At 39.7% G+C, this 26,377-nt stretch overlaps 2 protein-coding genes across 3 annotated transcripts in view; one reads left to right on the top strand and one right to left on the bottom strand.

Annotated features, from left to right (window-relative positions):
- Positions 1–4,565: 4,565 nt before the first annotated feature.
- otol1a (otolin 1a) lies at positions 4,566–10,237 on the top strand. Its single transcript, XM_079614190.1, has 4 exons — positions 4,566–5,346; positions 5,437–5,526; positions 8,313–8,384; positions 9,064–10,237. The coding sequence occupies exons 1-4, from the start codon at positions 4,902–4,904 to the stop codon at positions 9,945–9,947; spliced, it is 1,491 nt and encodes a 496-aa protein (XP_079470316.1). The 5' UTR covers positions 4,566–4,901; the 3' UTR covers positions 9,948–10,237.
- A 2,263-nt stretch (positions 10,238–12,500) lies between these two features.
- Positions 12,501–26,377, bottom strand: part of LOC306998422 (structural maintenance of chromosomes protein 6) — a 37,192-nt gene continuing 23,315 nt past the window's right edge. The window contains exons 11-27 of one of the 2 annotated variants that reach the window (XM_079612484.1): positions 25,770–25,916; positions 22,399–22,487; positions 22,134–22,298; positions 19,827–20,005; positions 19,318–19,519; positions 19,032–19,146; positions 18,786–18,946; positions 17,570–17,705; positions 17,405–17,485; positions 17,158–17,328; positions 16,379–16,516; positions 16,150–16,295; positions 15,505–15,630; positions 15,186–15,291; positions 14,815–14,967; positions 12,930–13,027; positions 12,501–12,843 (exon numbers count right to left, since the gene is read on the bottom strand). In XM_079612484.1, coding sequence (XP_079468610.1) covers positions 12,759–12,843; positions 12,930–13,027; positions 14,815–14,967; positions 15,186–15,291; positions 15,505–15,630; positions 16,150–16,295; positions 16,379–16,516; positions 17,158–17,328; positions 17,405–17,485; positions 17,570–17,705; positions 18,786–18,946; positions 19,032–19,146; positions 19,318–19,519; positions 19,827–20,005; positions 22,134–22,298; positions 22,399–22,487; positions 25,770–25,916 — 2,298 coding nt within the window. In that variant the 3' untranslated portion in view covers positions 12,501–12,758. The remainder of the gene's footprint in view (positions 12,844–12,929; positions 13,028–14,814; positions 14,968–15,185; positions 15,292–15,504; positions 15,631–16,149; positions 16,296–16,378; positions 16,517–17,157; positions 17,329–17,404; positions 17,486–17,569; positions 17,706–18,785; positions 18,947–19,031; positions 19,147–19,317; positions 19,520–19,826; positions 20,006–22,133; positions 22,299–22,398; positions 22,488–25,769; positions 25,917–26,377) is intronic. The other variant, XM_079612485.1, reaches the window with a different exon arrangement.

The raw sequence follows: 26,377 nt of genomic DNA, 5'->3' as shown, positions 1-26,377 counted from the left end.
ATATCACTATTTGGTCCATAATATGCAAACATTTTTTACATTTTCTCATTATATATCTTATATTTTGTCTTCAGGTTCAATAAACTGTTTAATTAAAAAGTTTTTCTTACTATTATTTTGTATGTATTCTGAAAACTTAAACTGGTGACCAATTATGTCCTAAATACACTTTTCCCATATAAGAGGGAGTGAAAAAATAAGATAATGAATGTAATGAATAATGCCAGCCACCAATTTAGAACTGCTATGCGTTTTACACATTTGTCGATGAAAGATTGTTGTAAACCTGTAAACCAGACAGTTGACGGCACCCATTTACTCCCATAGTATTTTTTTCCTATATAAAAGTCAATGGGTGCCGTCACTGTTTACTAACCAAAATTCTTCAAAATATCTTCTTCTGTGTTCAACAGAAGAAAGAAACTCATACAAGTTTGAAACAACATGAGGGTGAGTAAATGACAGAATTTTCATATTTGAGGGAATTATCCCTTTAACTCTTTGAAACCAGTTATTTCACATCATGCCCTGACATGAAGTTGCATGGCTTATGCAGTGAAGGATCCATTTAGGGATGCAGCAAGTAAACGTACAAATTGATGCAAAACTGTGATTCAGAAAAGTGCTTAGCATACTGTAGTAGGCCTTCTAGAGGCTGAATAATGGATGCACATCTTATTGATTTCATTTTCATCATAGAAGTCCAATGGGATTTATTTTGTGGCACTAGTACAGGGAGCTTAGTGAGGTAGATCTTTGGTTTGACTAATGGTTTCCATTTTGCCTACCTGGTCATTTAGCACAGGGCATTTGATCCTCTTGAAGCTAATGCATATGGCGCCTGTAACACAACGAGAGGGTGTGTATCTCAGGCTCAAGTAACAACCCACTGCACCCCCCCCCTCCACACTTCTCATCTCGTTCTCCCAAATGGTGCCCTTGTGTACACAGAAACAGTGTTAGACCAGTCTAACGGGCACTGTAAGTGGAGAGGGTAATGCCTGCTAAAACAGTGCTGTCTGCTAAGGAAAGCATCACTATTAGCTACTATTGTTATAGTTAGAGATTTTAATATACTGTAGTATTCAATTTCAGTGCATACACTTTTAAAAATAAAGGTTCTTTATTTGGCATCTGGTTCCACAAAGAACCTTTAACATCCATGGAAACTTTCCATCCCTAAAGTGGAAAAAGTGTCTTTAGATGATAAAAATTTCTAAGGAAAAAATTGTTGTTTTAAAACCGGTTCACTGAATGGTTCTTTGGGGAACCCAAAATGGTTGTTCTGAGTCATTGTTGAGGACCTGTTATGCCCTTTTAGTCTTGATTTAGTTTTTGTGGTCTACTAGAATAGAGTTTAATGCTTGAATGTTCAAAAAACATAATTTTTCATTGTTGCATGAAAATATATTTGACATTGTTGCAGCACCTCTCTTCACAGTCTGTCAGTAACGCTCTGTTTGGTTCCTGTCTCTATGAAGCCCCTCCTTCTGAAAAGAACAATGTGCTCTGATTGGTCGGCTGGATCAGTGTGTTGTGATTGGTCAGTTGCTTTGAGTGTGTTTCAGAAATGTCACGCCCCTTACCAAATTTGATTATGGGTGGAACTAAAACAGCATCTCTTGGAACTCAACCAGGTCTCGCCCAAGGGGGTAATCCATCCGCCGGAAACTGAAGCCTCCGCGGGCGCCGCCATTGTAGCAGAACTTCACCTGCTGTTAGCATTCCATTGACTCCCATTCATTTTTGCGTCACTTTGACAGCGAATAACTTTACATCTGAGGCGTCCAAAGACTCCATTTGTCCATTATTTATTTCTAAAGAAACTCGACAATGTATAAAAGGCTCCATTACCTTGTACCTTACGTTATGGCCCCGTAGAAGCCGTTTTTGTAAAAATAGGCTAACGGTTGCGTGATAACTCACGCGACTCTCTGTCGCACGGTAGAGAAATTACCGTATAGCCCGGCGTAGAAGCTCGCAGCCAATCGGGGGAACGTGGAGGCATTAAGTCCGATAAAGTGAAGGGAGAAGCCCACAGAGAGTAATAAAGTTGATCCTGCTGCTAGCTCATGGACAGCTAATACTCACGCTCTCCGTCTCTGCGAGATTCGGAAGGGAATGATTCAGATTTCTCTCCGCACAGCTACTAGAAGACTGACAGCTGTCAGACACGTTGCTCACGTGTTCAAGCTCAGTTTGAGCCTGCGCAGTTCGCCTGGCGATCAGGAAGTGAGTGCTTCAAATGGGCTTCACTTTTCTCCGTTGAAGTCTATGGGGTCGCTGTGTCCATCTTATATACTGTCTATGGTCTCGCCCCTTCATTTTTCATAGGCGATCCCACTACACATTTTGTTCCATTGACTTCCATTCGCATTCGAATGCATCAGACAGTATATGTGTTGTTTGACCAGTGGAAGATCGATACGTCACCTCTTGCGTGACCTCTTGGCTGAATTAAATGAATGCATATTTTTGCAGTAAAGTCGAGTAGATTGTATATATTTACATTTTGAATGTAGCCTATTACTATTTGTTTTATGTTGAATTCATGTTTATAAAAAAGACGCAAAGTGTGACGTCATATCACAACCGTTACAGTATCCGTATGTAACTGTTGTAAACCTCACTCTCCGGGTCTCAAGAGGCGCTCTACTAGGACTGATGCTGGACGCCCGCCTCCCACGCCAGAGACCAAGGTTCGAATCCCGCTCGGGTCGAGTAGAACTGGATACACAGAAATGTTGTGTGTTCAAAGTCTAGTGTGACCGGCGGGTTTAGGCAGGAATAATGTAAATGAGGAATATTGTGACATGTTTGTTCCTGGAAGAAAACTCAAGACTACAATGGAGGCGTTTCAGTGAGTTCAGAAACAGTGCGCACTGATACGGAGAACAACTCCCTTTGGAGTGACTCAAAATATTTAAATCTCGTGTAAAACTTTTAAATACTTTTAACAAAAAGTTTCTAAAAATATATATTTTTTTCTTACACCTTAAATACATGCGTCACATCATAATAATTTTCAAAACAAATACATTTGAAGATAAAACCCGTTTTTTATTCATAAATACTTAAAAATAGATTCATATTAATTTATATATACATATTTTTTCCATTCCTAATAATTCATACTGTATATGGGTGGAGTCAAACATGATATGTTACAACCTACAATACCCCATAACACCCTATAGCTTTGTGGCAGCAAGTTTCTTCCTAAAAGTTTAGATAAATGTGTATTGTTGAAGAGTTTGATTATACCCAGATGTCACACCTTGGTCATGAAGTCACAGATACGCTTTAATCTGCTGATCTGACAAACACTGGAGGTGTAATTGAAAAGTTTTCTCCTTGAATGATGTCACTGCACCTGGGAGACATCATATCGCATGGAGAGGTACGAGATGAACATCTTAACTCTGGGGTTACTCTGGTCACTAACCCCCTGAGATATAAAAGTCACTAGTGCTGGATTTCCTGAAAGAGGGCCACAGAATGACTGCCATGACTTTGTTTCACGGGCCAACGTCTCATTTGCTTTGATTATTTAGCTTCCCTTTGAGCTTCGGCCAAACGGACCAGTTACGCAGAATTCAGGCCACATTTCAGTAGAAGGCAGTTTTGACCCGGGGTTTCTTCGTTCAAATTTTGTACGTTTACACTGTTAGGAAGTAGACTGTGTGTCTGATGGAAGGGTTTGAAGGCGTCTAGGATACACGACCATTCGCCCCCCAAGTGTTAGTGTTTTCTCCGCTGAGACCATTCAAAAATCCCCCAAAAGTCTCTGATTCTCTTTGATCCTTGGGAAAATCATGACTTACTCAACTTTTGTTTCGCATTGTGGAACACACAATTTTGCTTCTGAAGGTTTGCAAGAGAGCATCGGTGTTCATGGACTGATATGATCAGTTAAACATTTACACTACCATTCAAAGTTTGGGGACCATAACATTTTTTTGAGAGAGGAATACAAATTTTATTCAGCAAGGATGCATAAATTAAGCAAAAGTGAGAGTAAATACATTTATATTGTTAAAAAATCTTATATACACTGTAAAAAAGTTATATCCTTCTACTTCAAAACGTAATGTTTAACTGTTACCTGCCATTTCTTTGTAATTATTTGTGAAATTTACTAGAAGTTTCGGAGTGATAATCATTTAAAAGTAAATCCTACAGCAAATTAATGCTCAATGCTTTTCTTTTGGACTTTCTAATGGTCAAAGAATCCTGAAGAGAAAAGTATCATGGTTTCTAAAAAAAACTATGTTTTAAACATTGATAATAATAAGAAACCAGCATTAGAATTATTTCTGAAGGATCATGATGCTGAAAATTCAGCTTTGTAAAAAACATTACATACACATACATCATTACATACATCAAGCGTTTTTACTGTATCAAATAAATTCCTGTTGATTCTTAGTCATATGAAAAATGAAGAGGATACAGACAGGTGTATGTGTGTATGCCCATGATGTGTAAACATCTGCACTTTAATTGTCCTTTCTACGTGATATAACACAAGGGAAACAGATGCATGAGAATGAGGTGGACTGATATGTTACTTTCTAAAGCCATCACATTAGCTTCTCCTCAGGTATCAAATCCTCCGGTCTGGGCCAAGTGTATGTCACCTGCCCATGCTGCAGAAAACACTCTCATTGGCTGGACTAAGGGGGGACGGGGAGGCACAGGTTGTTAAAAGCTAGTGATCTGAATGCAGATTTCTCTTAGAGAAGGCAACGGAGAAGCGGCACTGGAGTTCGACGACTAGGTAAGTATTAGCACAATGTTTTTCTTTAGAAAATGTAAAGACCTGGTTTATCAACGTCCATTTAGTGTCCACTTCTGTCCTCAGTGCATTTAGCTGCTGTTTGTGTGCAGCTATTGGTACAATGCCCAATATTCTCCACCCTGTCATCCTGCTGATGGCCTTGCTGGAGGTAACAACAGGGACTCAAGCATCACTATCCAAGACCACACAGTGGCCGCGACTGAAACCCACTAAGAAGCCTCCGCCTCGAGATGAAGGAGGTCCTCCACAGCCGCCCGCCCGCTTGGGGTCCCATTCGATCACTACCACTGTGAGCCCCACCGCCATCGCCGTCACCGAGGAAGTCACCGACTCCATGATGGATGCGTACTCTATTTCCCCCACCGACAGCACCACTTACTCCAGCGACGCTTATTCTGCTGACTACCACACGGAGGCCATGGTTCCTCCTGGGGCGGGCCCTGGGAACTACACGTTGGACTACAACGAGTGCTTTTTCAACTTCTGTGAGTGTTGTCCACCAGAGAGAGGTCCTCCGGGACCGGTAGGAGAAAAGGGATTGGCGGGTAAGAAGACGAGTGGTAATTGCCTAGTTGGTAGCTATCTGTATCAAATGTTAAATTAAACAAAACACACTTTATTTGTAATCTTGTAAGGCATTACAGGGGAAAAGGGGGAGATGGGGCCTTCTGGACTTCCAGGTCAAGATGGACTCACTGGTGCTCCAGGGTTACATGGAGAAAATGGTCAGTATGGTAATGTCATGTGCTTGTGTTCAACTTAAAGGAACACGCCGACTTTTTGGGACTTTAGCTTATTCACCGTATCCCCCAGAGTTAGATAAGCCCATACATAGCCTTCTCATCTCCGAGCGTGCCGTAACTCTGACTCTGACTCTGACGCACCCACCGCTAGCCTAGCTTAGCACAAAGACTGGAGGTAAACGGCTCCAGCTAGCATACTGCTCCCAATAAGTGACAAAATAACGTCAACATTTTCCTATTTACATGTTGTGATTTGTATAATCACAGCGTGTACAAATATCAAGGTCACATGAGACAGCCATCTACTAACCGTATACATACTGGGAACTATATTCTCAGAAGGCGAAGCACTGCTACTTCTGCGGAGTGATTTGCTCACAGCGCCTGAGAAGCCCTGTGGTGAGAAGCCCCGTGGTGAGGAGCAGAGAGTTCGCTCAGTGTTGCGCTAATCACTCCACCCAAGTAGCAGTGCTTCACCTTCTGAGAATACAGTTCCCAGTATGTATACGGTTAGAAGATGGCTGTGTCTCATGTGACCTTGTTATTTGTACACGCTGTGACTATACAAATCACAACATGTAAATAGGAAAAAGTTGGCGTCACTTATTGGGAGCAGTATGCTAGATGGAGCCATTTACTTCCAGTCTTTTCAGGCTAGCGGTGGGTGCGTCAGACAGTTACGGCACGCACTGAGATGAAAAGGGTATGTTTGGACTTATCGAACTCTTGGGGATACGGTTAATAAGTTCAAGTCCCAAAAAGTCAGAGTGTACCTTTAAGCATGAGCAAGGGATGATCAAAAGAGTTCAGTAAACAATACGTAATATTGGTACTTTGATTTTCTTCGGCAGAGCAAAAACAGACATCGCATAACAAAGCCAAAGCAGAATCAACTGTCCGAGCAACAAACAGTAGTTCCTTAGATTCCTTTTTTTTTTTTACTTTATTTTTTAAGGTTTTACATTTTCCACATTTGAACCAAAAAAAAGACACAAAAAACAAAACAAAGAAGAACTCAAAGTTCCTTAGATTCCTTAATGAACCATTGGGCTTAAACTAATTTGGTTGAGTGAACCATTCAATAGCTGTTTCCATTCACCTATTTTTATGCACATTTTGGGATATCACATAAAAAATGCTGGATGGAAAAATGCAACAATGCGTATACAAAAAATGCGCTCAATTTAGTCGTCCAAGTGAAAACACTTGTACCGAATAAATTCTTTAATGCGCATCAAAAAAGACATGTGACTTTGTGATAGGACAGCATACCTGGATCAAGCAGGGGACCGATCTCGTTGCACAGAATCTGAAACGCTGTTTTGGTCATTCTGAAATGCCTGAGCAAAATCTTTCATGGTTCCAAAGTGGTTTGGTATAATTACCTATCAGAACTGTTTTACACGTCATCTGCATTCCCAAGCAGCAGGCACCCGCCTCCGAAAGCAAGATATCATGACCGTGTGTATTGCGTTTCATATGCACAATCTGAGGCGCAAGTCATTTATTATATGAAAATTTGTATATACAGTGGGTTCTCCTATTACAGCAACTTCCATTTGTCTTTGCGATATTTAACGACAGTTTATAAAGTATAGTGACAATTTTGTTCTTGTCGACTCACTGGATGGAAATTATGATTTTTGCACAAATGTTTTAAGCGATATTCCAAGTTTCCAAGTTAAATTCACAACTTTGGATGGAAACAGCTAAAAATTACTCTCACAGTCATAATACATTAGTTTGGTTCTAAATAAATTAACGACTGCATATAAAATCACATACATTTTACAAGGAATGAACTTTGCGAAAATGTACGTTCTATATAGTATGAACGAAATCCGAATGTCATGTGACAATGTGGATGTGAACTTTGGAATCTCAGCAGTAGTACGTCATCCGGGTACTTATCTCGTGGGCACTGTTTTATGAATACTACAAATTTGGACATACTTAAATTACATACTGTTTTTCTCCTATTATATAGTAGGGCTGTAGGCATATTTGGATGCAGACAGGGTTTTGAACTAAACGGTTGAGGGACTGATCCAATGACCTACTACTTGTGTAACGACAAAGTTCCTTTAAGTGTAATTCTATAGTCTTTGGTAACAATCTAACCTGAAAAATCCACACCACAAATACACACACTGACTGTCTGTCTAGAACGCACCAACACAAACAAGAAGAGTAATACAAACAGTGAACATTCCCAGTGTAGCTGGACTGTATTTCATATAGTTAGTCTATCCAAAGTTATAAACAAAGGATTAGGGAAATCATCTGTTGAATGTGTATACAAATATCTATGTTTTGCGAGGACAAACATCTGAGAAGACCTTGACCTTAGATAAGGAGAATTACATGGAGTTTGTGTGTATTTAAGGCTTCTCCTATGTCCATATTAGAATAAACAATTACCACGCCAAGATCAAACAGACTGCACCTTTCCCTTTCTTGTAGTCATGCATGTTCACACAAGTTGGCAAAATCATGTCTTGAAACTGGCAATGCTAGTTCCCTGAGATTGCACAAAAGGTCGTCTGCAAAATTGTGCGCCTAGAGCTCTCCATCTCTGATTCTTCTCTCTTTCTAGCCTGAGCAAGCTGGAGTAACCACTGAAGTCAATAAACACACCAGTGTGCAGGGCTTTTATGTGCTTGTGAGCCTTTGTGTATTCTTAAGGATTGAGATCTATTCCAAATCACTGTGTCAGTAAAGAGTAGACGTGCAAAACATTTGTAGACAGATGTCCTTTCCTCCTTCAGGAGAGAAAGGTGATCCTGGAGTGAGTGGGCTACCTGGGATTCCCGGTGTTACTGGGAAACAAGGAGAGAAAGGTACATTCATCTGCGACAAAAGCTCTAACCCAGTCTTTGATGTACTTTATGATATGCCTGCTATGTTGATTTATGGACTGTTTTCAGGAAACTGCCATTACTACTACTACTACTACTATTTCTTTTACATTGACCGTATCAAGCTCAATATTTCAACTCTGTTATGGCAAAGCCCTACTAAGAGTGACGATCTTTTTAAATGAGTTGGTTTAACTTGGCACAGTTACTGTTGAGAAGTACTATCAGAATTTACTTATCAAAGTATAAGAACTGCAAATGAACTGTGACAGGGTTGAAATAATACAGAGCTTTAGGATTAGAAGTAATATCTAACTACTGGAATTTGTTTAATGTCTATATATTTTATCATATTCAAAGTCTTTTGACCACACCTTTCTAACTGATATAAGTTTGTTTTACAGTCTTTTTAAGAATTTCATTACATTTACATTGACCTTATCAAGCTTAATACTTCAACTCTGTTATGGTGAATCCATAATAATGGAGATGATAATCCTTTTTAATTATAATGTGTAATTTCTTACCTGGCACACTGAAACTGAGCGATACTATATTCTCGAAATACATTAAGATCTGGGAAAATTAAAATGTGTAGCCTTTTAGAAGAGTTCAGAATTGGCCTTAAATTTCGAATTCTAGTGTATGTTAATGTGTGCAGGTGAAATGGGCCTCAAAGGAGACAAAGGAGATACCGGTTCAGCCGGCCTGAAAGGAGACCCAGGGGACAGGGGAGAGCCCGGCTGGAATGGAACAAAGGGAGAAGTGGGTGAGCCTGGCATTCAAGGACTGGCTGGCCTCCCCGGACCAGATGGCATCAAGGGGGAGAAGGGTGACAAAGGAGACTGTCCATTTGGAGAGAGAGGGCAGAAAGGCAGTATGGGGGAGCCAGGGCCTCAAGGGCCAAAAGGAGACATGGGTGCGCCCGGTCTGAATGGCACAGATGGGCTTCCTGGGGCTAAGGGGCTGAAGGGAGACCCAGGACCCCCAGGTAAGCTGGGAGAGCCTGGTCCTCCAGGACCTCATGGACCACCAGGGCAGAGGGGGATGCCAGGGATGAAAGGCACTCGAGGCCTAAAGGGAGTACGAGGTGTTAGGGGATTCAAAGGCATTCCAGGCGAACCTGCCGTTCAGAAGCGTTCAGCCTTTAGCGTTGGTCTTTTTCCTAGCCGATCATTCCCGCCACCTGGCCTGCCTATCAAGTTTGACAAAGTCATTTACAACGAGGAGGGCCACTGGGACCCCCACGGCAGTAAGTTCAACTGCACTCACGGGGGAGTTTACGTCTTTTCCTACTACATAACCGTGCGTAATCGCCCCCTGCGCGCAGCCCTGGTGGTGAACGGCGTTCGGAAACTGCGAACTCGTGACTCCCTTTATGGCCAGGACATTGACCAGGCCTCCAACATGGCAGTGCTTCGCCTATCATCTGGAGACCAGGTATGGCTGGAGACTCTGCGGGACTGGAACGGTGTTTATTCCAGCAGCGAGGACGACAGCACGTTCTCTGGATTCCTGCTCTATGCGGATGCCACCAAGGACTGATGGCCAGGAATCGCACTGACCTCTGGATGAACCATTTTAGACCTATACTTTGTTTTGTAGGGGTGAATTGGAAGACACCTATATTACCTAAATACTTGAGCCCTGAACTTAGATTTGTCTACTAACAGTTAATTGTACAGCCACTAATTATTATGCTATCTGTTTTATCACCAGAACAATCGTTGCTTGATTGTGTTTTTCTTTTTTTAATAAGCTGATTATTTGTGGCAGCTATTTGTGTAGGTCTTAACATATTTATACAACTGGCAATTATGCAATAAAGTAAATTATGCTTTATTTTGGTCTTGCTTTCTTACCCTAAAGTTCACACTATGATTTGTATTTTTTAATGTTAATTTCTTTGACATAAATGCAAGTGTTAGTTTTGATAATACAACACAAAACATTTAACCTATAAAATTAAATCTATATATCAAATAGGCTTTACATCACAGCCATGAATTCTGATTTCGGTTTCACTTTATTTGGATGGTCCCTTTAACACATTCTGTTGATATAAGTAACATTGCACCGTCATGTCTACTAACTCTCATTAGAGTGTCAGTAGAGTATTAGTAGACTGGTAGGGTTAGAATATGTTGACATGTAGTTGTAAAGTTACTTATAGTCAGTAGAATGTCTGTTGGAGGATCATCACAATAAAGAGTTTGCAGATGTTAAGCACAGTCTACTAATACTCTAATGAGTTATTTTACATGTAGTTGCAAAGTTACTTATAGTTAACAATGTTCAAAAGGGAACATCAAAATAAAATGTTACCGTGATTGTATGTTTGTTGGTCGCAGGTCGTATTAGGGGGATGGACATTCTCATTATAGGGAGGATTTGATTGGACAACGATCTGTGTAGTGCATGAGTCATCATTATTTTTGGTCTATTTTTTTCCAGAGAAGAAATACTATAAAAATGATTAAATGCATGTGTCTGCTAAAAGATGGCTTCTGAATAAAGATAACACACAGACAAAAATTCACAAAGCTCTAATTTTGATTTCAAATAATTGTTCGGTTAACATGTTTGAATATTAGGGAACAACGAACAACGACTGAGCAATGAACAGGCAACAAAAAATGCAAAATGTTCAGTCGCCAGTTGGCACACCATCGATCACAAAGACCACAAATGCATCTATCAAGGGGAACCGCCTCAAAATAATGACAGGATTTAACCAAATGACAAGCTGAATCAACAGAGGAGCTGATCAGTAAAATAAGTAAGAGACTCACTGACAGAGATAGACGCTTATCTGAAGTACAAGCTCAGAGATTACCACAGAACTGAATCAGTGCCATTGTGACCATCATAAACTGCACTGGGAAACCACAATTTACAGCATTATTTGCATTCTGCCCATTCAGAAGACTGATTCAAGCGTGAACAGCCAACCACCATGAAACATGGAGATCATCAGGTTGATTCACTTCTCATGACTCGGCACAATTCGCTTCTCTGCTGAAGATTAAGAAATCGGTATGAAAATGATTTTAAACACATTTACAAGGCAGCAAGAAACAGTTGCAGCCACAGATGTTTGAGAATGCAGCTGAAAGAAATTATGACTATATTAATGCAACTAAATCAACTGAATTTAAAAGAAAATGTAAATTTAGTATTTTATATATTCTAATGTATCAAATAAACAAACAATTTGCTGCAAAAGCTCCCTAAAATGTTTTCATTGTGAACTGGAGCAAGACATATAAAGTGGCTTTACGGCATAAAAAAAAAAACAATCTTCTTGAAGCCAAAATACCTTGAATTTAGTTTGCCCAACTAAACTCAACCTTACATGGGGTAGCCATGACATAGTTAACTTTCCCCGCCAGCGTTTGTTTTATAAAGCTGCCAGCCAGCACCAGGATTATTGATCATTTTTTAGAAAAAAAAATCATGGCCCATGAATATTCTGTTGTCAAAAGAAAGAACAGTCTCGGTTTCAAAATAAAATAAAAATCTAGCTTCATGAACGTTTAAATTTCATTAAAAACATTCTGAACTTGAGCAAAAAGCAGAGAAAATCGTATTCGTGTCGAAAACTACGTCTGGATCAGATTCAGACCGATGATCAAAACATGATCGATGATCCTGGGTCGACGTTTCATTCAGTAACATTAGGCAGCTTTGATTTATAAGTTGATAAACATGTTAGCTAACATGTGCGTAAGCAATGCTTCTATTGCTTGTTTCTGCTTCTTCACCAGTGTTTTGATCAGGAGAGATTCAGTACTCTTTCAGATGTGTAATGGCGCCCCCTACCATATAACAGTGAAACACAGAAAGCCGGAGAACCTCGTCAGTGGCAGGGAAAGAGTTGAGGTAGTTTCATGAAATGGGCCACAGTAGTACAACACCACATGACTCTGGTGAGTGAATGAACAAAATAAAGTGACAGATGATTGTTTTAGTTTTAGAAATGAAAATATTTCCTATTTGAACAAAAGAAAGTAATTTATTTTTGTAAACCGTAACATTTTAATTTCTAAATCGATAAAACTAAAACAATGGAAGACTGAAAAAATGGAGTACAAATTTGGACTCATTCAAAAGGTTTATTCAACCAACTATCAATGGAAATAACATTGTAATAACATTTGTATTATAAAACTTAAAAACTATTCTTTTTAGAAAAATTTAAAGTGCAGCACCAAACACAACCTGCACATTTTGGTCTTAAATAACTAAATTAGTTTTTAAATGTAGAACTTTGAAAAAGAAAACTGTAAACATTTCTAGGTGTAGATGGAACTGTAAAGTGCAGTGGTGTAAACCACAGTTCAGCAGACGGCAGCTTTAGTCGGAGTTCCTCGGTGTCGACTGACTCCGGTCAGGGTCGTTGAGACGCAGGATGCGGATCATGTTGTTCACTGGCAACGAGCTGGGAAAAGGAAAGCAGAACAGTTCGTTATTAAGTGTCTTCTAATCTAACTCCAGTTTTACATTAACACCAGAGAAGCTCTTTACCTCATGCTCTGTGGAGTGAGGAAAATGAACTGCCGGTAGCGTTGACTGGCAGCGACCTTGAGCATCATATCCATCGAGATCCTGCGGTTCACCATGTCCTGAGAGAGAGAGTGTGAGAGAGAGAGAGAGTGTGTGTGAGAGAGAGAGAGTGTGAGAGAGTGTGTGAGAGAGAGAGAGAGAGAGAGAGAGAAAGAGAGGAGATGTAATATCTTTTTAAGCATGACATTAATGCGACACGTTATTGGGTACTTGGCGTATCAAGCGGTCATAGCAGTGTCCTTCAGTTTTTTTAATATTCCCTTTCATGCAGTGTGTAAAATGGCTGTTTGTGAAGGTAAAAGGTCTGCAAAGTTTTAAACATCAAAGTGCATGACAGTTAATGCCTTCAAAATGACAGAATGGATTCTGAACTGCGGAAACGATCAGCAATTCTGTTACAAACCTACGTAATAATGTGTCAAATTTGCATAATGCCAGTCTATGGTCTTCATTGGCTGCCCAAGAACAACGTCTGATTTGATCTTCCCTCAAAAACTGTAGTTGTAAATGAGGCCTAAAATACGCTTGATGTTTAAACTGACAGGACTTAAAAACACATGCAAATGATAAACCTTTACTCCATGATGGTTAAACTTTCCAATTAATTATTAATGCAATTAATAACTTTGCAATTAATTAGAAGCAGGGAGCAGCTGGCCCGTACGGATCACAGATCAACTACAATCCCAATACTTGACATCTCACATCCTGTGATGTGACTTATGTGGTTGCACACATCATGATATTGTAGGATTACAAATGTATTTCTTGGAGCTCCTGTTTCAGAAAGAGAATCCTGCCAGTCCTGTTCTCGCGTCTCAGCGTTTGAATAGTTATGCTGATTGGATTAGGATTGGTAACACTACTTCATTTACATGCTTTGTTCTCATCACAATGTAAATCCCTGGCCCTAAATGCATATAAATTGCAAGGGAACATTTTTGTTTCCTTGCAACGCACATAGAGTTCTCAATAAAATAATAACTTCTGTTTGAAGGCGATCCCAACGTCTCCTGGTCTCAGCTTTGACAAAGGAAAAAGTTTCCTACAATATTGATAATAAACCGATATATCGTGCAGCCCAAGTTCAGAGAGACTGAATCTTCAAACTAACCATTTTCAGACTTTTTAAAAAAATGAGGTGATGTGCAATGTATATTATTAGAAAATTAAACAGTTTTTTTAACCTTGCATGTATGTAGACCTTTTGTAGGAGACCTCCAAAATAAAATTAGGAACCTTTAAAATAGCATAACAGGGGCACTTTAATCCAAAACAACTATAGACATTTTTTTTTTCTTTCTACTGGTATAATTAATATGTATACACACTTTACAGCCACCTATTAAACTACACTTCATTTTTGTACGTACAAAAAACAATGTACCGGTATTAACATTGTAGAAGCTTTTAAATAAACTACAAAAAAACTAAATTGTGAAAAAATAGTGACCAATTACAGCACCTACCATATACACTGAAGACAAAAAAAAATCCTAATTAAATTGAATGAGTAAATATGACCTAAATCCCGGAGAATGTGTTTTTCAGCAAGGTGTTATTTTCAATATACATGTTTCTGTGATGAAAAAAGGATAGCGAAATGCCAAAATGTATTTAAACTACCATTCAAAAGTGTGGGTTTGGTTAGATTTTTTAAAATGTAGATCTCTCTTATGCTCAATATTTGATCGAAAATACAGTAAAAACAATAGTAATATCAAATATTATTACAATTTGATGGTAAAGCTGAATTTTAAGCATCATTACTCCAGTCTTCAGTGTCACATGACCTCCAGAAATCATTCTAATATGCTGATTTGGCTTATTTAAAAAATGTTTTTACCATATAGACATCGAACTCATCTAATGCCCGGAACGGAGCTTCGGCAATGGCCCACAGCGACAGGACGAAGCACACCGTAGAAAATGAACGCTCTCCTCCAGACAGAGACCGCATGTCACTCAGAACAGCCTTCCCACCCTCTCCTGGCTGAACCTGAGGAAGAGACCGATGACGATCATCAGCGAGAAGAATTGTCACGGTTCCATGTGTAGTAAAGTACTGACCCCAAAGACACACTGAGGACATGGGCCATTTAATAAAATTCAATAATACAAGACTGCATGAATCTATCAATATTTTATCAGTCATCCAGTGCCAATTCATTAAGAAAACAACTACATTCATGACGTTATCATCATGTCAAGTCTTACTGAGATGGAGAGGGCCTCATTCTTATGGTCAAAAGCCATCTTCCCTATGTACCCTCTCTGCGACAGCATCGAGTCAAAGTAGTATTTGCATCGCACAGAGAGATACCTGAAAACACAAAATGCACAAGCCCTCGCTGATTTAATAGAAAAAACACATGCAAATTTTACTTGATGATGGTTAAACTCTGCAAATAATCCGCGAATCACATGCGTGCCGAACCGTGGGGACCGTTCGGTACGGAACAACCACGATACGCTTAACCCCAACAAATCAGTCAGCGAGAATCAAGCCTGTAATGAAGTCAAAAGTGAAACTTACATTCGCATTTCAGCGTAGACATTGTGCCTGGTGTTCATGATCTTGGATAATTGGCTGATGAAAGCCTCCAGACCCTTTACCTGTCGGGCTATGTTATTGAAGTTTTCCTTCGCCTCATGGTATTGCCTAGAAGTTTCAATGACCAACAACTTAAGCATCATAACAAATCAACCTCACCTGCATGATAAACAATATATGTAGATGGACATGTAGCACTATGATGTTACATGTCCAGAACATGTTTTTGCCTGATACTTTAGCTACTTTTGTTCATTTTGGTATTTTCATGGTTTTATTCCTTTTAAAAGATTACACGCATATAGAGAAAAAAAACGTGTCAACAATCCTAAAATATCTACATTTTGGAAACATCCCTCTTTGGAAATGTCATTTTTTTAAATATCATATTTGATATGTATAGAAATATGTTTGAGAAAATAGTTTAGATTACGTCATTTTAAGATCTGAGAGGAAATGTGTTTAAAATGTCCTCCAAATAGTCTCAACGCAACAGATCTAAACCGTTTTTAAAAATTGGCTCTTCTGTTTTCTTCAGGTCAAATATGATTTCTTATTTCTTTCTTTGATTGTGAGGTGAAATATCATCCGGTCGCACTCTTTTGACATGTTCTGTGAGATTTGTACCTGACTATAGAGTCTCTGTGTCCTTGTTGTTCCTGCTGTGTGTTAATCTTGTGTTTAAGGCGGCTGATTTCACTGTCCAAACTCTTAGCCGTCCTCCTCACATCCACGCGGTCAGGGCAGATTTCAGAGGCTTTTGCTATGGATGCCTGTCGAAAAAACAGATTCCGTCAAACAAACGCTAATCTTTTCATATCTAATGAATTAGTGTAAGATGTCAATGTTTGGTCACTTGTAACTCCTGCTCCTTGACATTCAGGTTCCTCTTTAGTGTCTCGATCATTTCCACATGAGTTTTGCGCTTGTCTTCATAGTGACTTTTGTGGTGTTTACTCCTCGCCACCTCCTGATCGCTGTTGCTCAATTGCTCCTACACCATCACATAAAACAAAACTGTTTACTATTTATAACTTTCTTTAGTGTGTAATGTTGCTGTTTGAGGATGAAAAAGTTCTGCAAAGTTACAAAGCACAAAGTCATTCCAAAGAGAGTTATTCTCTGTATCAGTGCGCAGTTTCTGAACTCCCTGAAACGCCTCTATTGTAGTCTTGAGTTTTCTTCTGAGAACGAACAATATTCCTCATTTAAATAATTCCCACTCAAGTCATATGCAAAATAAAGGGGAGAGGCCTGGTTGAGTTGTGTTAATAGTGACATTTCTGAAACACGCTCAAAGTGGTTGACCAATCACAACACATTGGTCCAGCCGACCAATCAGAGCACATTGTGCTTTTCAGAAGGAGGGGCTTCATAGAGACAGGAACTAAAGAGTGTTACTGACAGACTGTGAAGAGAGGTGCTGCAACAATGTCAAATATGTAAAAATAATGTGGCTTTTTTTTCTACCAGGCACCAAAAACAAAATCAAGACTTTGGAAAAGGGCATACTATGACTTGAAGCTTGACATTTACACATTAGCTGAGAGGAATCTGGTGTTTAAAAGTCGTCCAGAAGCGGCTGGTCAGGAGGAACTAATGATGTTACACACTCTTGAATAAAACTTCTCTGACCTTAATGGGCTCAGCTTCCTCTGCGATGCTGTTAAAAGCTTCCCTCTGCTGCCGGTAGAGCTGATCAGCCTCCTCGTATTCCCTCTTGAGTGTCAGCATCTGCTTCCGCGCTGCTTCAAATTCCACTTGACACGCACTTATCCGGCTGCTGAGCTCCTCCAGTTCCTCCTCCTGAACACAGCGACATAATGAGACTTAGAAATGCACCATCACACTTATCTTCATAATGAGGGAATCTGTTTGTTACCAAAGGTTTCAAGTCCTCAGACTGTGGTTCCTCAACATTCTGCAATTCTGTCAGCTCTGCCTGAAGCTTCCGACAAAGTTCCTGTTAGTCAAAATATATATATATATTAGGCCACATTCAGTCAAACACTATGATGTGGTCTGTGCACAGCTGGTATTTAGTGACCTGGGCCTTCTTTTGGTCTTCATAGGCTCTGTGAAGAAGAGTTCGGTTCTGTTTCTCGTCTTCACTAATCTGCTGCATGTCCTGCTGAAAACTATCCAAATGTGTTCTCTGGGAATGTAAGGCAGACTGCAGATGTCTGCAGAACAAAGAAAAAAGGGTTTGATCTTTCTTGATAGTTTATAAGCTCAATAGAAAACAGTCCATAATAATATCAATTTCAAATTCAAGTCACCATCAAATTAATGAAAGACATCCAAGTAAAATAACAACAAAAATGCAGAGACGCGCGCACGCACGCACGTGCGTTTTCTAAACATTTTTATTTCGTTTTGTGAACCTTTTTTATAAGCCATGGCCATTTGTTTTTATTTGAAGGGCTTATGTCTGCTATTGTAGGCTCATTTTGTTAATGTAAGCAACTAATTTAGACGCAAGAACTGGGTGTTGGCTGTGAGATGTACATGCTCGGCCAGATTCGGCTCGAAGTCGTGCATCTTCGGATGCGGAGCCGCGAGCGCTGTTACAAAAAAAAGCCGTGCATTGCACACCGCCACGTGAAATGTGGCCTTGCCCACCCAACGCGCACGACCGCCCACACCGCAATGATGACATTTTTGCCGTGCGCACCTTCACGCTCGTGTGTCCGCACATAAATAAGAGATGCTGTATTTTCAGTTATATGGCTGATTGCCTTATTTATTGTTTACTGCTTACATCTTACTTTACACACTTCAGGGCAGGCTGTCGCTGCTGCTCGGGGGAGAGACTGTATGACACTAGGTGGTGCACAAAAAAAAAAGAAAAGAGACATGCACAATAAAAAAAAAATTGCCTTCTGCATTTTTGTTTTGCTTTTCCCTCCATTGTACCGAACCGTGAAGTCTGAACCGAGGTATGAACCGAACCGTGACTTATGTGTACAGTTCCACCCCTAGCTGTTATCATTATGGAGTGAACCATTCTTCTACATTTAGATTTTTTTGTTTAGAAAGATCGTTATAGTCATCTTTTTCGTTTGTATGAACAGGCCTTTTCTCTCTAAATGTTTTGATGTAAAATATCTTTTTAGTTTTTTAAACTACAGTTGTGGGTATCGTCCTGCGGTTAAGTTACATGTAGAAATTTTCATTTAAAGTTAGGGATTTTGAAAGACCTAAGAACCATATGATATGTTTTTAGCCATGCATCTCAAAAAAAGAGTTGAATGTTTTCAAACCTGATTTCCTCTTCGACATCTTTGCTGAGGTAGAGCGCTCTGTTCTGATCGCAGGAGTAGTAACGGTTAGTGTAGACCTGGTCCCCTTCTTGTGTGAAAGCCTCCCTGCAATTGCGTGGTGGACGTCCACTCATCATGACCCTTCTCGCATCTTTAGCGTTCTGTGGGAAAGATGAACAGAGTCCTTCACTTCACAGGATGTGGGAAAAGCAGTAAAAATGCTCGTGGTCCTCCTCACGGTCTCACCTTGATAAGCAGAATGGTTTCGATCCCCCTCATGTCGATCAGGCAGTTGGCTACAACTGGATTCTCAACGTCAAGTGCCTGGAGGACTGTTGGGTATTCAGGGTGATTGACAGCCCTGAAAACAAATGAAAAAGATATTTCATCCATATTTACCAGTATATTAACAGCATTTAATGCGGTCACAAAACTTTTACAGGAAATTAAAACAAAGCAGAAAAAGACGAATAACAGAGAACACTGGTAACCATTGCTAAATAAGCTCGCAGGTCAGGTGATCTCTAGCTACCTGCTGCCGACATTGTAGAGCGTGTCGGTAAATGTGCTGACGATGATCTGAGGTCTTCTGCCATGCGGGAAGCAGCGACTCATGATTTTCTGTAACTCTCTCTCGTCGGCGTAGTTATCGCAGAAGAAAGCTAACATCAGAGCCTTCAGACAGCTCTCCACTGCAAGACCCAGCTCCGGATCCCGAAGTCGGATGCAGAATCCTAGAAACAAAACAGTTCCATACGACATTGCTTTTCAAAGAATTCTCCATTTGATGGTGTGTGTGAGCTAAAGAGTTTCATCATTGTCTAGTATTTGTGCTTTTTCTCTCCAGAAGTTATGATCTTTATACTAATTTAAACTAGAGTTGCGGTATATTTTGATCATTTCACATAAGCGAGTGTCAACATGGGCATCGGCATGAGTATGCGTAAACTGAAGTATACTCTGGGCTTAAGAGCTAAACTACCTCCTGAAATAAATGAGAGAGAAGTAGCTTGTCCAAGCTGTAAAGTTCAGGATGCTCACCGAGTGGCCCGACAGGTTTCCTCTTGAACTGACCCCGCCGGTGAGCCTCATCTATAGCCCTCAGCAGTGCTGGCATGTGCTCTCCAAAACGACAAATTTGGTTGTTTCGACTGTTTTCCATAGCAGCCAGGCCACGTTGTTTAGAATCTATCGAACGCTGCAGGTCCTGCTTTTCACGGCTACAGAATGAAAAGAAATGAAAAGTGAGATAAGTCAACAGATGAAATAAGAACTAGAAACAAAAAGAAGCATTTGTTCAAGATCCAGTAGAGCCTAATTTTTTTCTATTTGACCCTTTTCCCACCCAAATAGAAAACAACATGTTTCATTATGAATTATGTGGACAGCATTTCAATAAAAGCAAGAAACTCTGCTGGGATTGTCTGTATAAAGAGTCCCTGAATAGAAAGCCACAGTCAGGTTCCAAAAAGTAAAATTTTCATTATTTTTTAATAATCATATAAAAGCAGAATTCCTTGTGAGAAACTACATAACCCATTATTTTGCAGAGAAATCTCCACCAATCAAAGCAAAGCAAGTCACACCAAAATAACTTTTTAGCACCCACTCACTTCCATGAAGCTCTGCGAATGACGTAGAGTTCCTACACTCTCAAACTACTTACATATTTGTATGCATAATATACATGTTTTGCAATTAATGTAAAATACATTGTTTCTATATATAATCAACATCTGTGAATAACAAGATTTATATTTAGGGCCCAAGCCCTGAAAGGGCACAGAGCGCTATTGTTCTTCTAAGGGTTTTTTGTTTTTCTTCTTCTTCTTCTTTATAATAAATTTTTTTTCAAGGTTTTTGCCACTTTTGGGGGCCTTAACGTGCTCAAAAACTCTTGAAACTTTGCACACTGGTCAGAACCCGCGGCCATTAGAGCCGGACTGAAGCTGGTACCCGGGCGTGGCAGGGGGGCTCGACAGCGCCCCCTGGAACGGGGTCCGAAAACTTGGTCCATAAATCAAACACGCTTGCATGAAATAATATGAAACTCGGTACCCTTATAGATCTCATCGGTTCATATATCCTTCATGCTCTGACTTTTTACCCCAGCCCAACAGGAAGTCGGCTATTTGGCGTAGTTTAAAAAACACATGCAATGGAATTTAAAATACTCCTAGACGATTCAAACAATCACCACGAAACTCGGTGTGCATGAACTCAAGACATTGAGGATGAAAAGTTGCGAGGGGATTTTTGATATCTCGAACGGTTTGGCCGTGGTGAGGAAACGAATTTATGGCGAATATTGGAAACAGGAAGTGTGTTATAACATCCTCATACATTAACTGATCTTGATGAAACTTCAGCAGTGTGTTCGCTGTAAGAGGCCGATCACATGGATGTGACTATTGTGAGTCAAAGTTATAGCGCCACCAACTGGCAGCAGGAAGTGTGTCACTTTCAAAATGCTTTGAAATCACCCTCTTATTTTTACCCGATTTGCTTCAAACTTCATCTGTATAATGTAAACACACGACAGATGTAGACCTGGGAAAGGATTATTGATATCTTTAATACTGTCGCCATGGCAACGCTTTAAACTTTTATATTCTTTTTGGATGCATTTGAGGCTCTTAACATGCTATATATATATAATTAAAGCTGCAAGCAGCGATGGAGGGCCCAAGCCGGTGGCACCGCCACCCGGTGCCTTTAGTGGAACTAAAGGCACCAGGGTGGCGGTGCCACCGGCTTGGGCCCGCAATCGCTGCTTGCAGCTTTAATTCTCCATTGGTTTTAATGCGATTATGTCATTTGCGATGCTTCATGAGATTGTTCATGGGACTGAATATTCTTTCCCCCAATAAAGCCATAAAGTACAGTCTTGTACCTTTGTCTTTTTGTTCAATTTGAAAATTAGCTTTATATAAAAATTTGCAATGCTGTGTTTTTCTTATATGTCTAATATGTTATGTCTTATAACTCTTAAAGATAGACTTTTATAGAATCCCTTTGGGAAAAATATTTCCAGAACTAAGGCTGCTGAAAAAGTGGGCTGGCAATCTAGAGGTTTCAATACCACTATTTAACCAGCATTGCTCTTGGATTGTAAAAAAAATAAATTGGTATAACAATTTACATCTTTTGTTATAGAAATATTCATGAATTTTTAGACTTTTATATATTAATAAGTCTATAAAAAACATGGACATTTCCATTAAAAAAATAAATATGTAAATGGTGTGACTTTCCCAGACATGAAAATATAAAATTTCCCAGATTTTTCAAAGCTTGATCATGGAAGACCTTTATATAGTGAAGCCATTTACCAACATCTGCACTAACCTCATTCTGCCCAGCCTTTCTTTCGCAGAGTCGCAGGCCTGTTTAAACTGATCGATCTGCTGAGCCAGAGTGGAGTCCTGGAAACTCAGATCTTCCAGCTGAGCCTGAATGTGATTCATCCTCTCCACACGGGCCTGAGTGTCAGCTGAGTTCGCCTGACTTATGCTGGACAGAGAGGAGGGGACGGGTTATAATGAAACAGCTGGAAATGGTACAAGGATAATGTTGTGTAACATTGTTTCCTTTCGGTGCACTTTTCAAGTACCTCCGTTTGAGTTCTTGGATACGCTTGTTGAGCTGATTTTTATCCTTCTCAAGGTCTCTTAAATTGGTTTTTTTCCGATGAAGTCCAGCCTAAGCCAGAAAAAACATAATAAAAGAGAATTTCTCCTCCGTCAACCAATCACCACTGAGATGTGAGAGCATAAAGGCAACTCTGTGTGTCCTGTGGCGTTTTTCATTTAGCAGAATATCTGCATCGGTTTCTATGGCAATGACTTTGACCCTTTCACACAGAGCGCGACGCGATAAAGTGAAGCAAATCATAGACAAATGATGCGTTCACATCGAACGTGAAACGATTGATTGCCTTCGGCTAATTCACCCCTGCACGATAGTTGGCTCTTACCAAGAATGCATTTTTTTCTTGTGTATGTATCTTGTAGGTTTTTCCACATGGCTTTAAGCTCATCTGCTGCACAACATGCAACAGTGAATTAAGATAAATACATGTTGTTACTACACCAGCAACACAACTATCTATAATGCTTACAAGACATTACAATAATTATTTTGACCAAAAACATCATGCAATATAATCAGCAAAGTAACACGTGCATTAGAGCTACAAATAGCATCAAGCTACACATCACAATTTATGAGATTACTGGTTTTGCTCAAAACCCACTTTAAAGGTTTTTTAACATTAATATGAGTTCCCCTAGCCTGTATATGGTCCCCAAGTTTCTAGAAATTTCAATCGGTGTAAATCGAGCTTTTGCTATCTTTCTCTGCCTTTGAGAAAGTGGAAGCTCAATCGGGCTGATCTTGAATCTCCTCCTTATGACGTCATAAGGAGGAAATGTTACCTCCCCTTTCTCTGCTTTGCCCGCCCAGAGAATATTTCCAGACCATGAGAAAATGAGCTAGGAAGTAGGAACGCGTGCGCACGATTTTAGTTTGTCCACGGGAGATATCATGGCTTTTGAGCGAGCGAAGCATAATAATTGCTCATTAATTGGATGTACAAATGAACACCGAAGCCTTTTTTTAGTTCCTTCATCCAAGCCCCCGAAGAACCAGTGGATTCATTTCATTTTCTCTGGAAATGCGCCGACACAACTCCCCAAAGTTTTGCATGTCTGCGGCAAACATTTCACCGACGACTGTTTCCTCAACTTGGGTCAATACAGAGCTGGCCTCGACGAACGTCTGAAAATAAATCGATCGAGCTAACGTTACCAAGCAACACTTTCTGATGTGTAATTGTTCAAGTTCAGACAGGTAATCTTTCTCTCAAATCGTTCAATACGGCTGTTTATGCCTCAGTTAGTCAAGCCAGTGACTAAAATATAAACTTCACATCGTTTCTTTTAGTAGGATGAAAATAATCGTATTTAAATTGTGAATAAATTATATACAGAAAGCGATCAAAGAACAATCTTTGTAGGAATCGCGCGCATGCGTTCCTACTTCCTAGCTCATTTTCTCATGGACACTTTATCTGTTTAAAGTTTATCCAGTTTATCTGGACACTTGCCAAACTCGTTATGAAATAAATGACGCACGTTACACTGCACATGATCGCTCTTACATCATCGTGTTTGCATTGGTGAAAGCAGAGAGTGCAGAAACTGCGTTGCAATGATAAGATCTTCATTCTCGCGATCAACAACAGATTGTCATCTGCTTGCGCAATGCTCATCACGGCAACATTTTATGTGATGGGAATAGATCTAAATACTTTAAAAACTTCTGACGATTTGTTAATCTCGATAGCTGTAATAGTAAAAACGTATAATATCTGTAGTAAAAGTATTCGAGAGCGTTTCACATGTAATAAGTAGCTATTTCATATGCAATCATGTCAGCCAATCACAGCATTGGCCGGTTACACTGAAGTCTCACACAGACACGCCCCTTCAAACAGAGCGTTCAAATCAGAGGCTAAAACTGGGCTAGGAAAAATGGCTTTTGTTTCTAAATTATGACTATTTTTTATCTAAAAAACATACTAACATTATAAGGGCAACCCAGGAAACATTATAAAATAATATAATAACCCCATGTCATGGGACCTTTAAACCATCATTGAGTGCTTGTAACAACTTCTGATTGCGATCTAAAGTGGATTTTGATTCTATGAGAAAATATTGGTATAATTGTCTCTTTTAAATATTTTGTATGTATTTTGTATTGTCTTTTATACATTTATTTTCTAATGGACCTTGAGTCTTGACATAAAATTCTATATAATGGGCAGACATGGATTATTTTTAGTGTTTTATAATGGACTGAACGCTACTCCTTAAGAGCATTTCTCATGTAAACATCCTTTGCTATAAAAATACCCAAGCCACATACAGATTTTTTTTTAACATTATCGATGTAATCACATTTTTGTGTCTATTTTGCTTCAGGTTTCATCTGTAGAAACGTTTCTCTCAGTTGTTTATGTATGGAACTCCAAATTTCTCCAAATGTGCACACTTTTCAACTAAAATCGCCACTGGAAGTTGATGGGAAGAAGAGAAGCCATGTGAACTCAAATAAACTGGAGCAGATGCAATTGAGTGTGTGTGTGTCATATATTCTATTCGAAATATCTAACTAACTACCGATTGCTTATTTTGCACTCCTCAAAAAGTTCTCTGTCACAGGCACCAACAAGAACTAAACATCTATTCTCTTCTCTCTTCCGGAGTACTTTTATTCTGGTTTTCTAAACAGCGGCACCAATATCACCCATTTGTGGCAGCAGCAGCTGCTCCGGGCACGTGATCTAAAGCCCAAATCTAATTGGATGGCCCGTTTTATCACAGGGCGATTATTATTAATAATCATAAAACTAGTCAGAAAAAAAACAATCACAATTGCCACAATTGATCATGCCCAGTGTGAACAGCTCCACTGGGATATATTGTTTAGATTCAAGAGAGTCATCGCATTGTAGATTCGTGCTCAGTGTGAAAGACACTTTATTCAGTGCTGCTGTCTCAAAATTCAAAAAGAGGTGTGTAGACCACGCCGACTATCAGTCAATTGTTATTTTCCACTCAACCTGCACTTCACAGCAACAATACAACCTTGTTTCTACAGCGACTTTCAGCATGTTTCCTACAAAGTCCTTCATGTTTAGGTTTCACTATGTTAAAAAACAAAAAAGTAAAGCAATTCAAAATCAGAACAGAGCGGTCAGACTGAACTGGATTTCCAGAAGTGTGATTTGAATAGGATTTCAAACCACATATGACCGTAGCTTGAAACTGATTTGTAAAAAAATCATATTTCACACATGCTAAATATGATCCGATTCCAATCGTATAGGCACAAAAATCCGACCTGGACTAACAGTCTGAACAAGGCTAGAGTTTCCAGCCTATTGTGTTGTGCATGCATGTTTGTCAGGTTTTGCACCTCGGCTGCTTTGAGATCTCGGTTGCGCTCCTGTGCTCGGCTCTTGAGATCGGCACACTGCGGCTGCAGCTGCTGCATCCGCTCCGTCACACCCTCCAGCTGATCCTGCAACTGCTGGAATATCCTGTTGGCCTCCTGAACTTTCCCCTACAAACAAACAAAACCCAAAATAGACACTGCAGATTACTGTCAATCAAACATAATTAGATTTGAATTAGCACTTTCTTCACAATGAAAGAACTAATAGGGCTGCTGGTTGTGTACAACTCAACAGAGCTCTTTAACAATGGCAGAAAGAACGCTTTGAGGTTGGAGCCCAAGGGTTGCAAAAAGATGACAGTATGAAAGCAACTGGAATATCAATGAGGTTGCAGGCCTGATGTACTGTGCCCAAGAGCAAATTTGAGCAGTAATGGCCTGCTGTTACAAATGGGTCTCTACTCTATGCCATTATGAAAAAAATGTATGCATGTTACAGGAGCATTAATAACTGTGTTTTGTCATTTGGGTTTCTGAGTGTTTCTCATTGTTATCAAAACACAATAAGAATAAGGAAATCCTGGTCTGCCGAACCTGATTGTGATCTTTAAATGTTAATGCAGAGTGGA

Source organism: Phoxinus phoxinus (genome assembly GCF_949152265.1).
Source record: "Phoxinus phoxinus genome assembly, chromosome: 5".
Classification (NCBI taxonomy): domain Eukaryota; kingdom Metazoa; phylum Chordata; class Actinopteri; order Cypriniformes; family Leuciscidae; genus Phoxinus; species Phoxinus phoxinus.
This window is presented reverse-complemented; position numbering and strand designations above follow the sequence as displayed.

Bases quoted from the DNA above. Each gene is read 5' to 3' on its own strand.
- otol1a (XM_079614190.1), top strand. From the start codon at position 4,902: ATGCCCAATATTCTCCACCCTGTCATCCTGCTGATGGCCTTGCTGGAG. The intron at 5,347-5,436 runs GTAAGAAGACGA...TAATCTTGTAAG, and splicing joins AGGAGAAAAGGGATTGGCGG to GCATTACAGGGGAAAAGGGG. The intron at 8,385-9,063 runs GTACATTCATCT...TAATGTGTGCAG, and splicing joins TGGGAAACAAGGAGAGAAAG to GTGAAATGGGCCTCAAAGGA.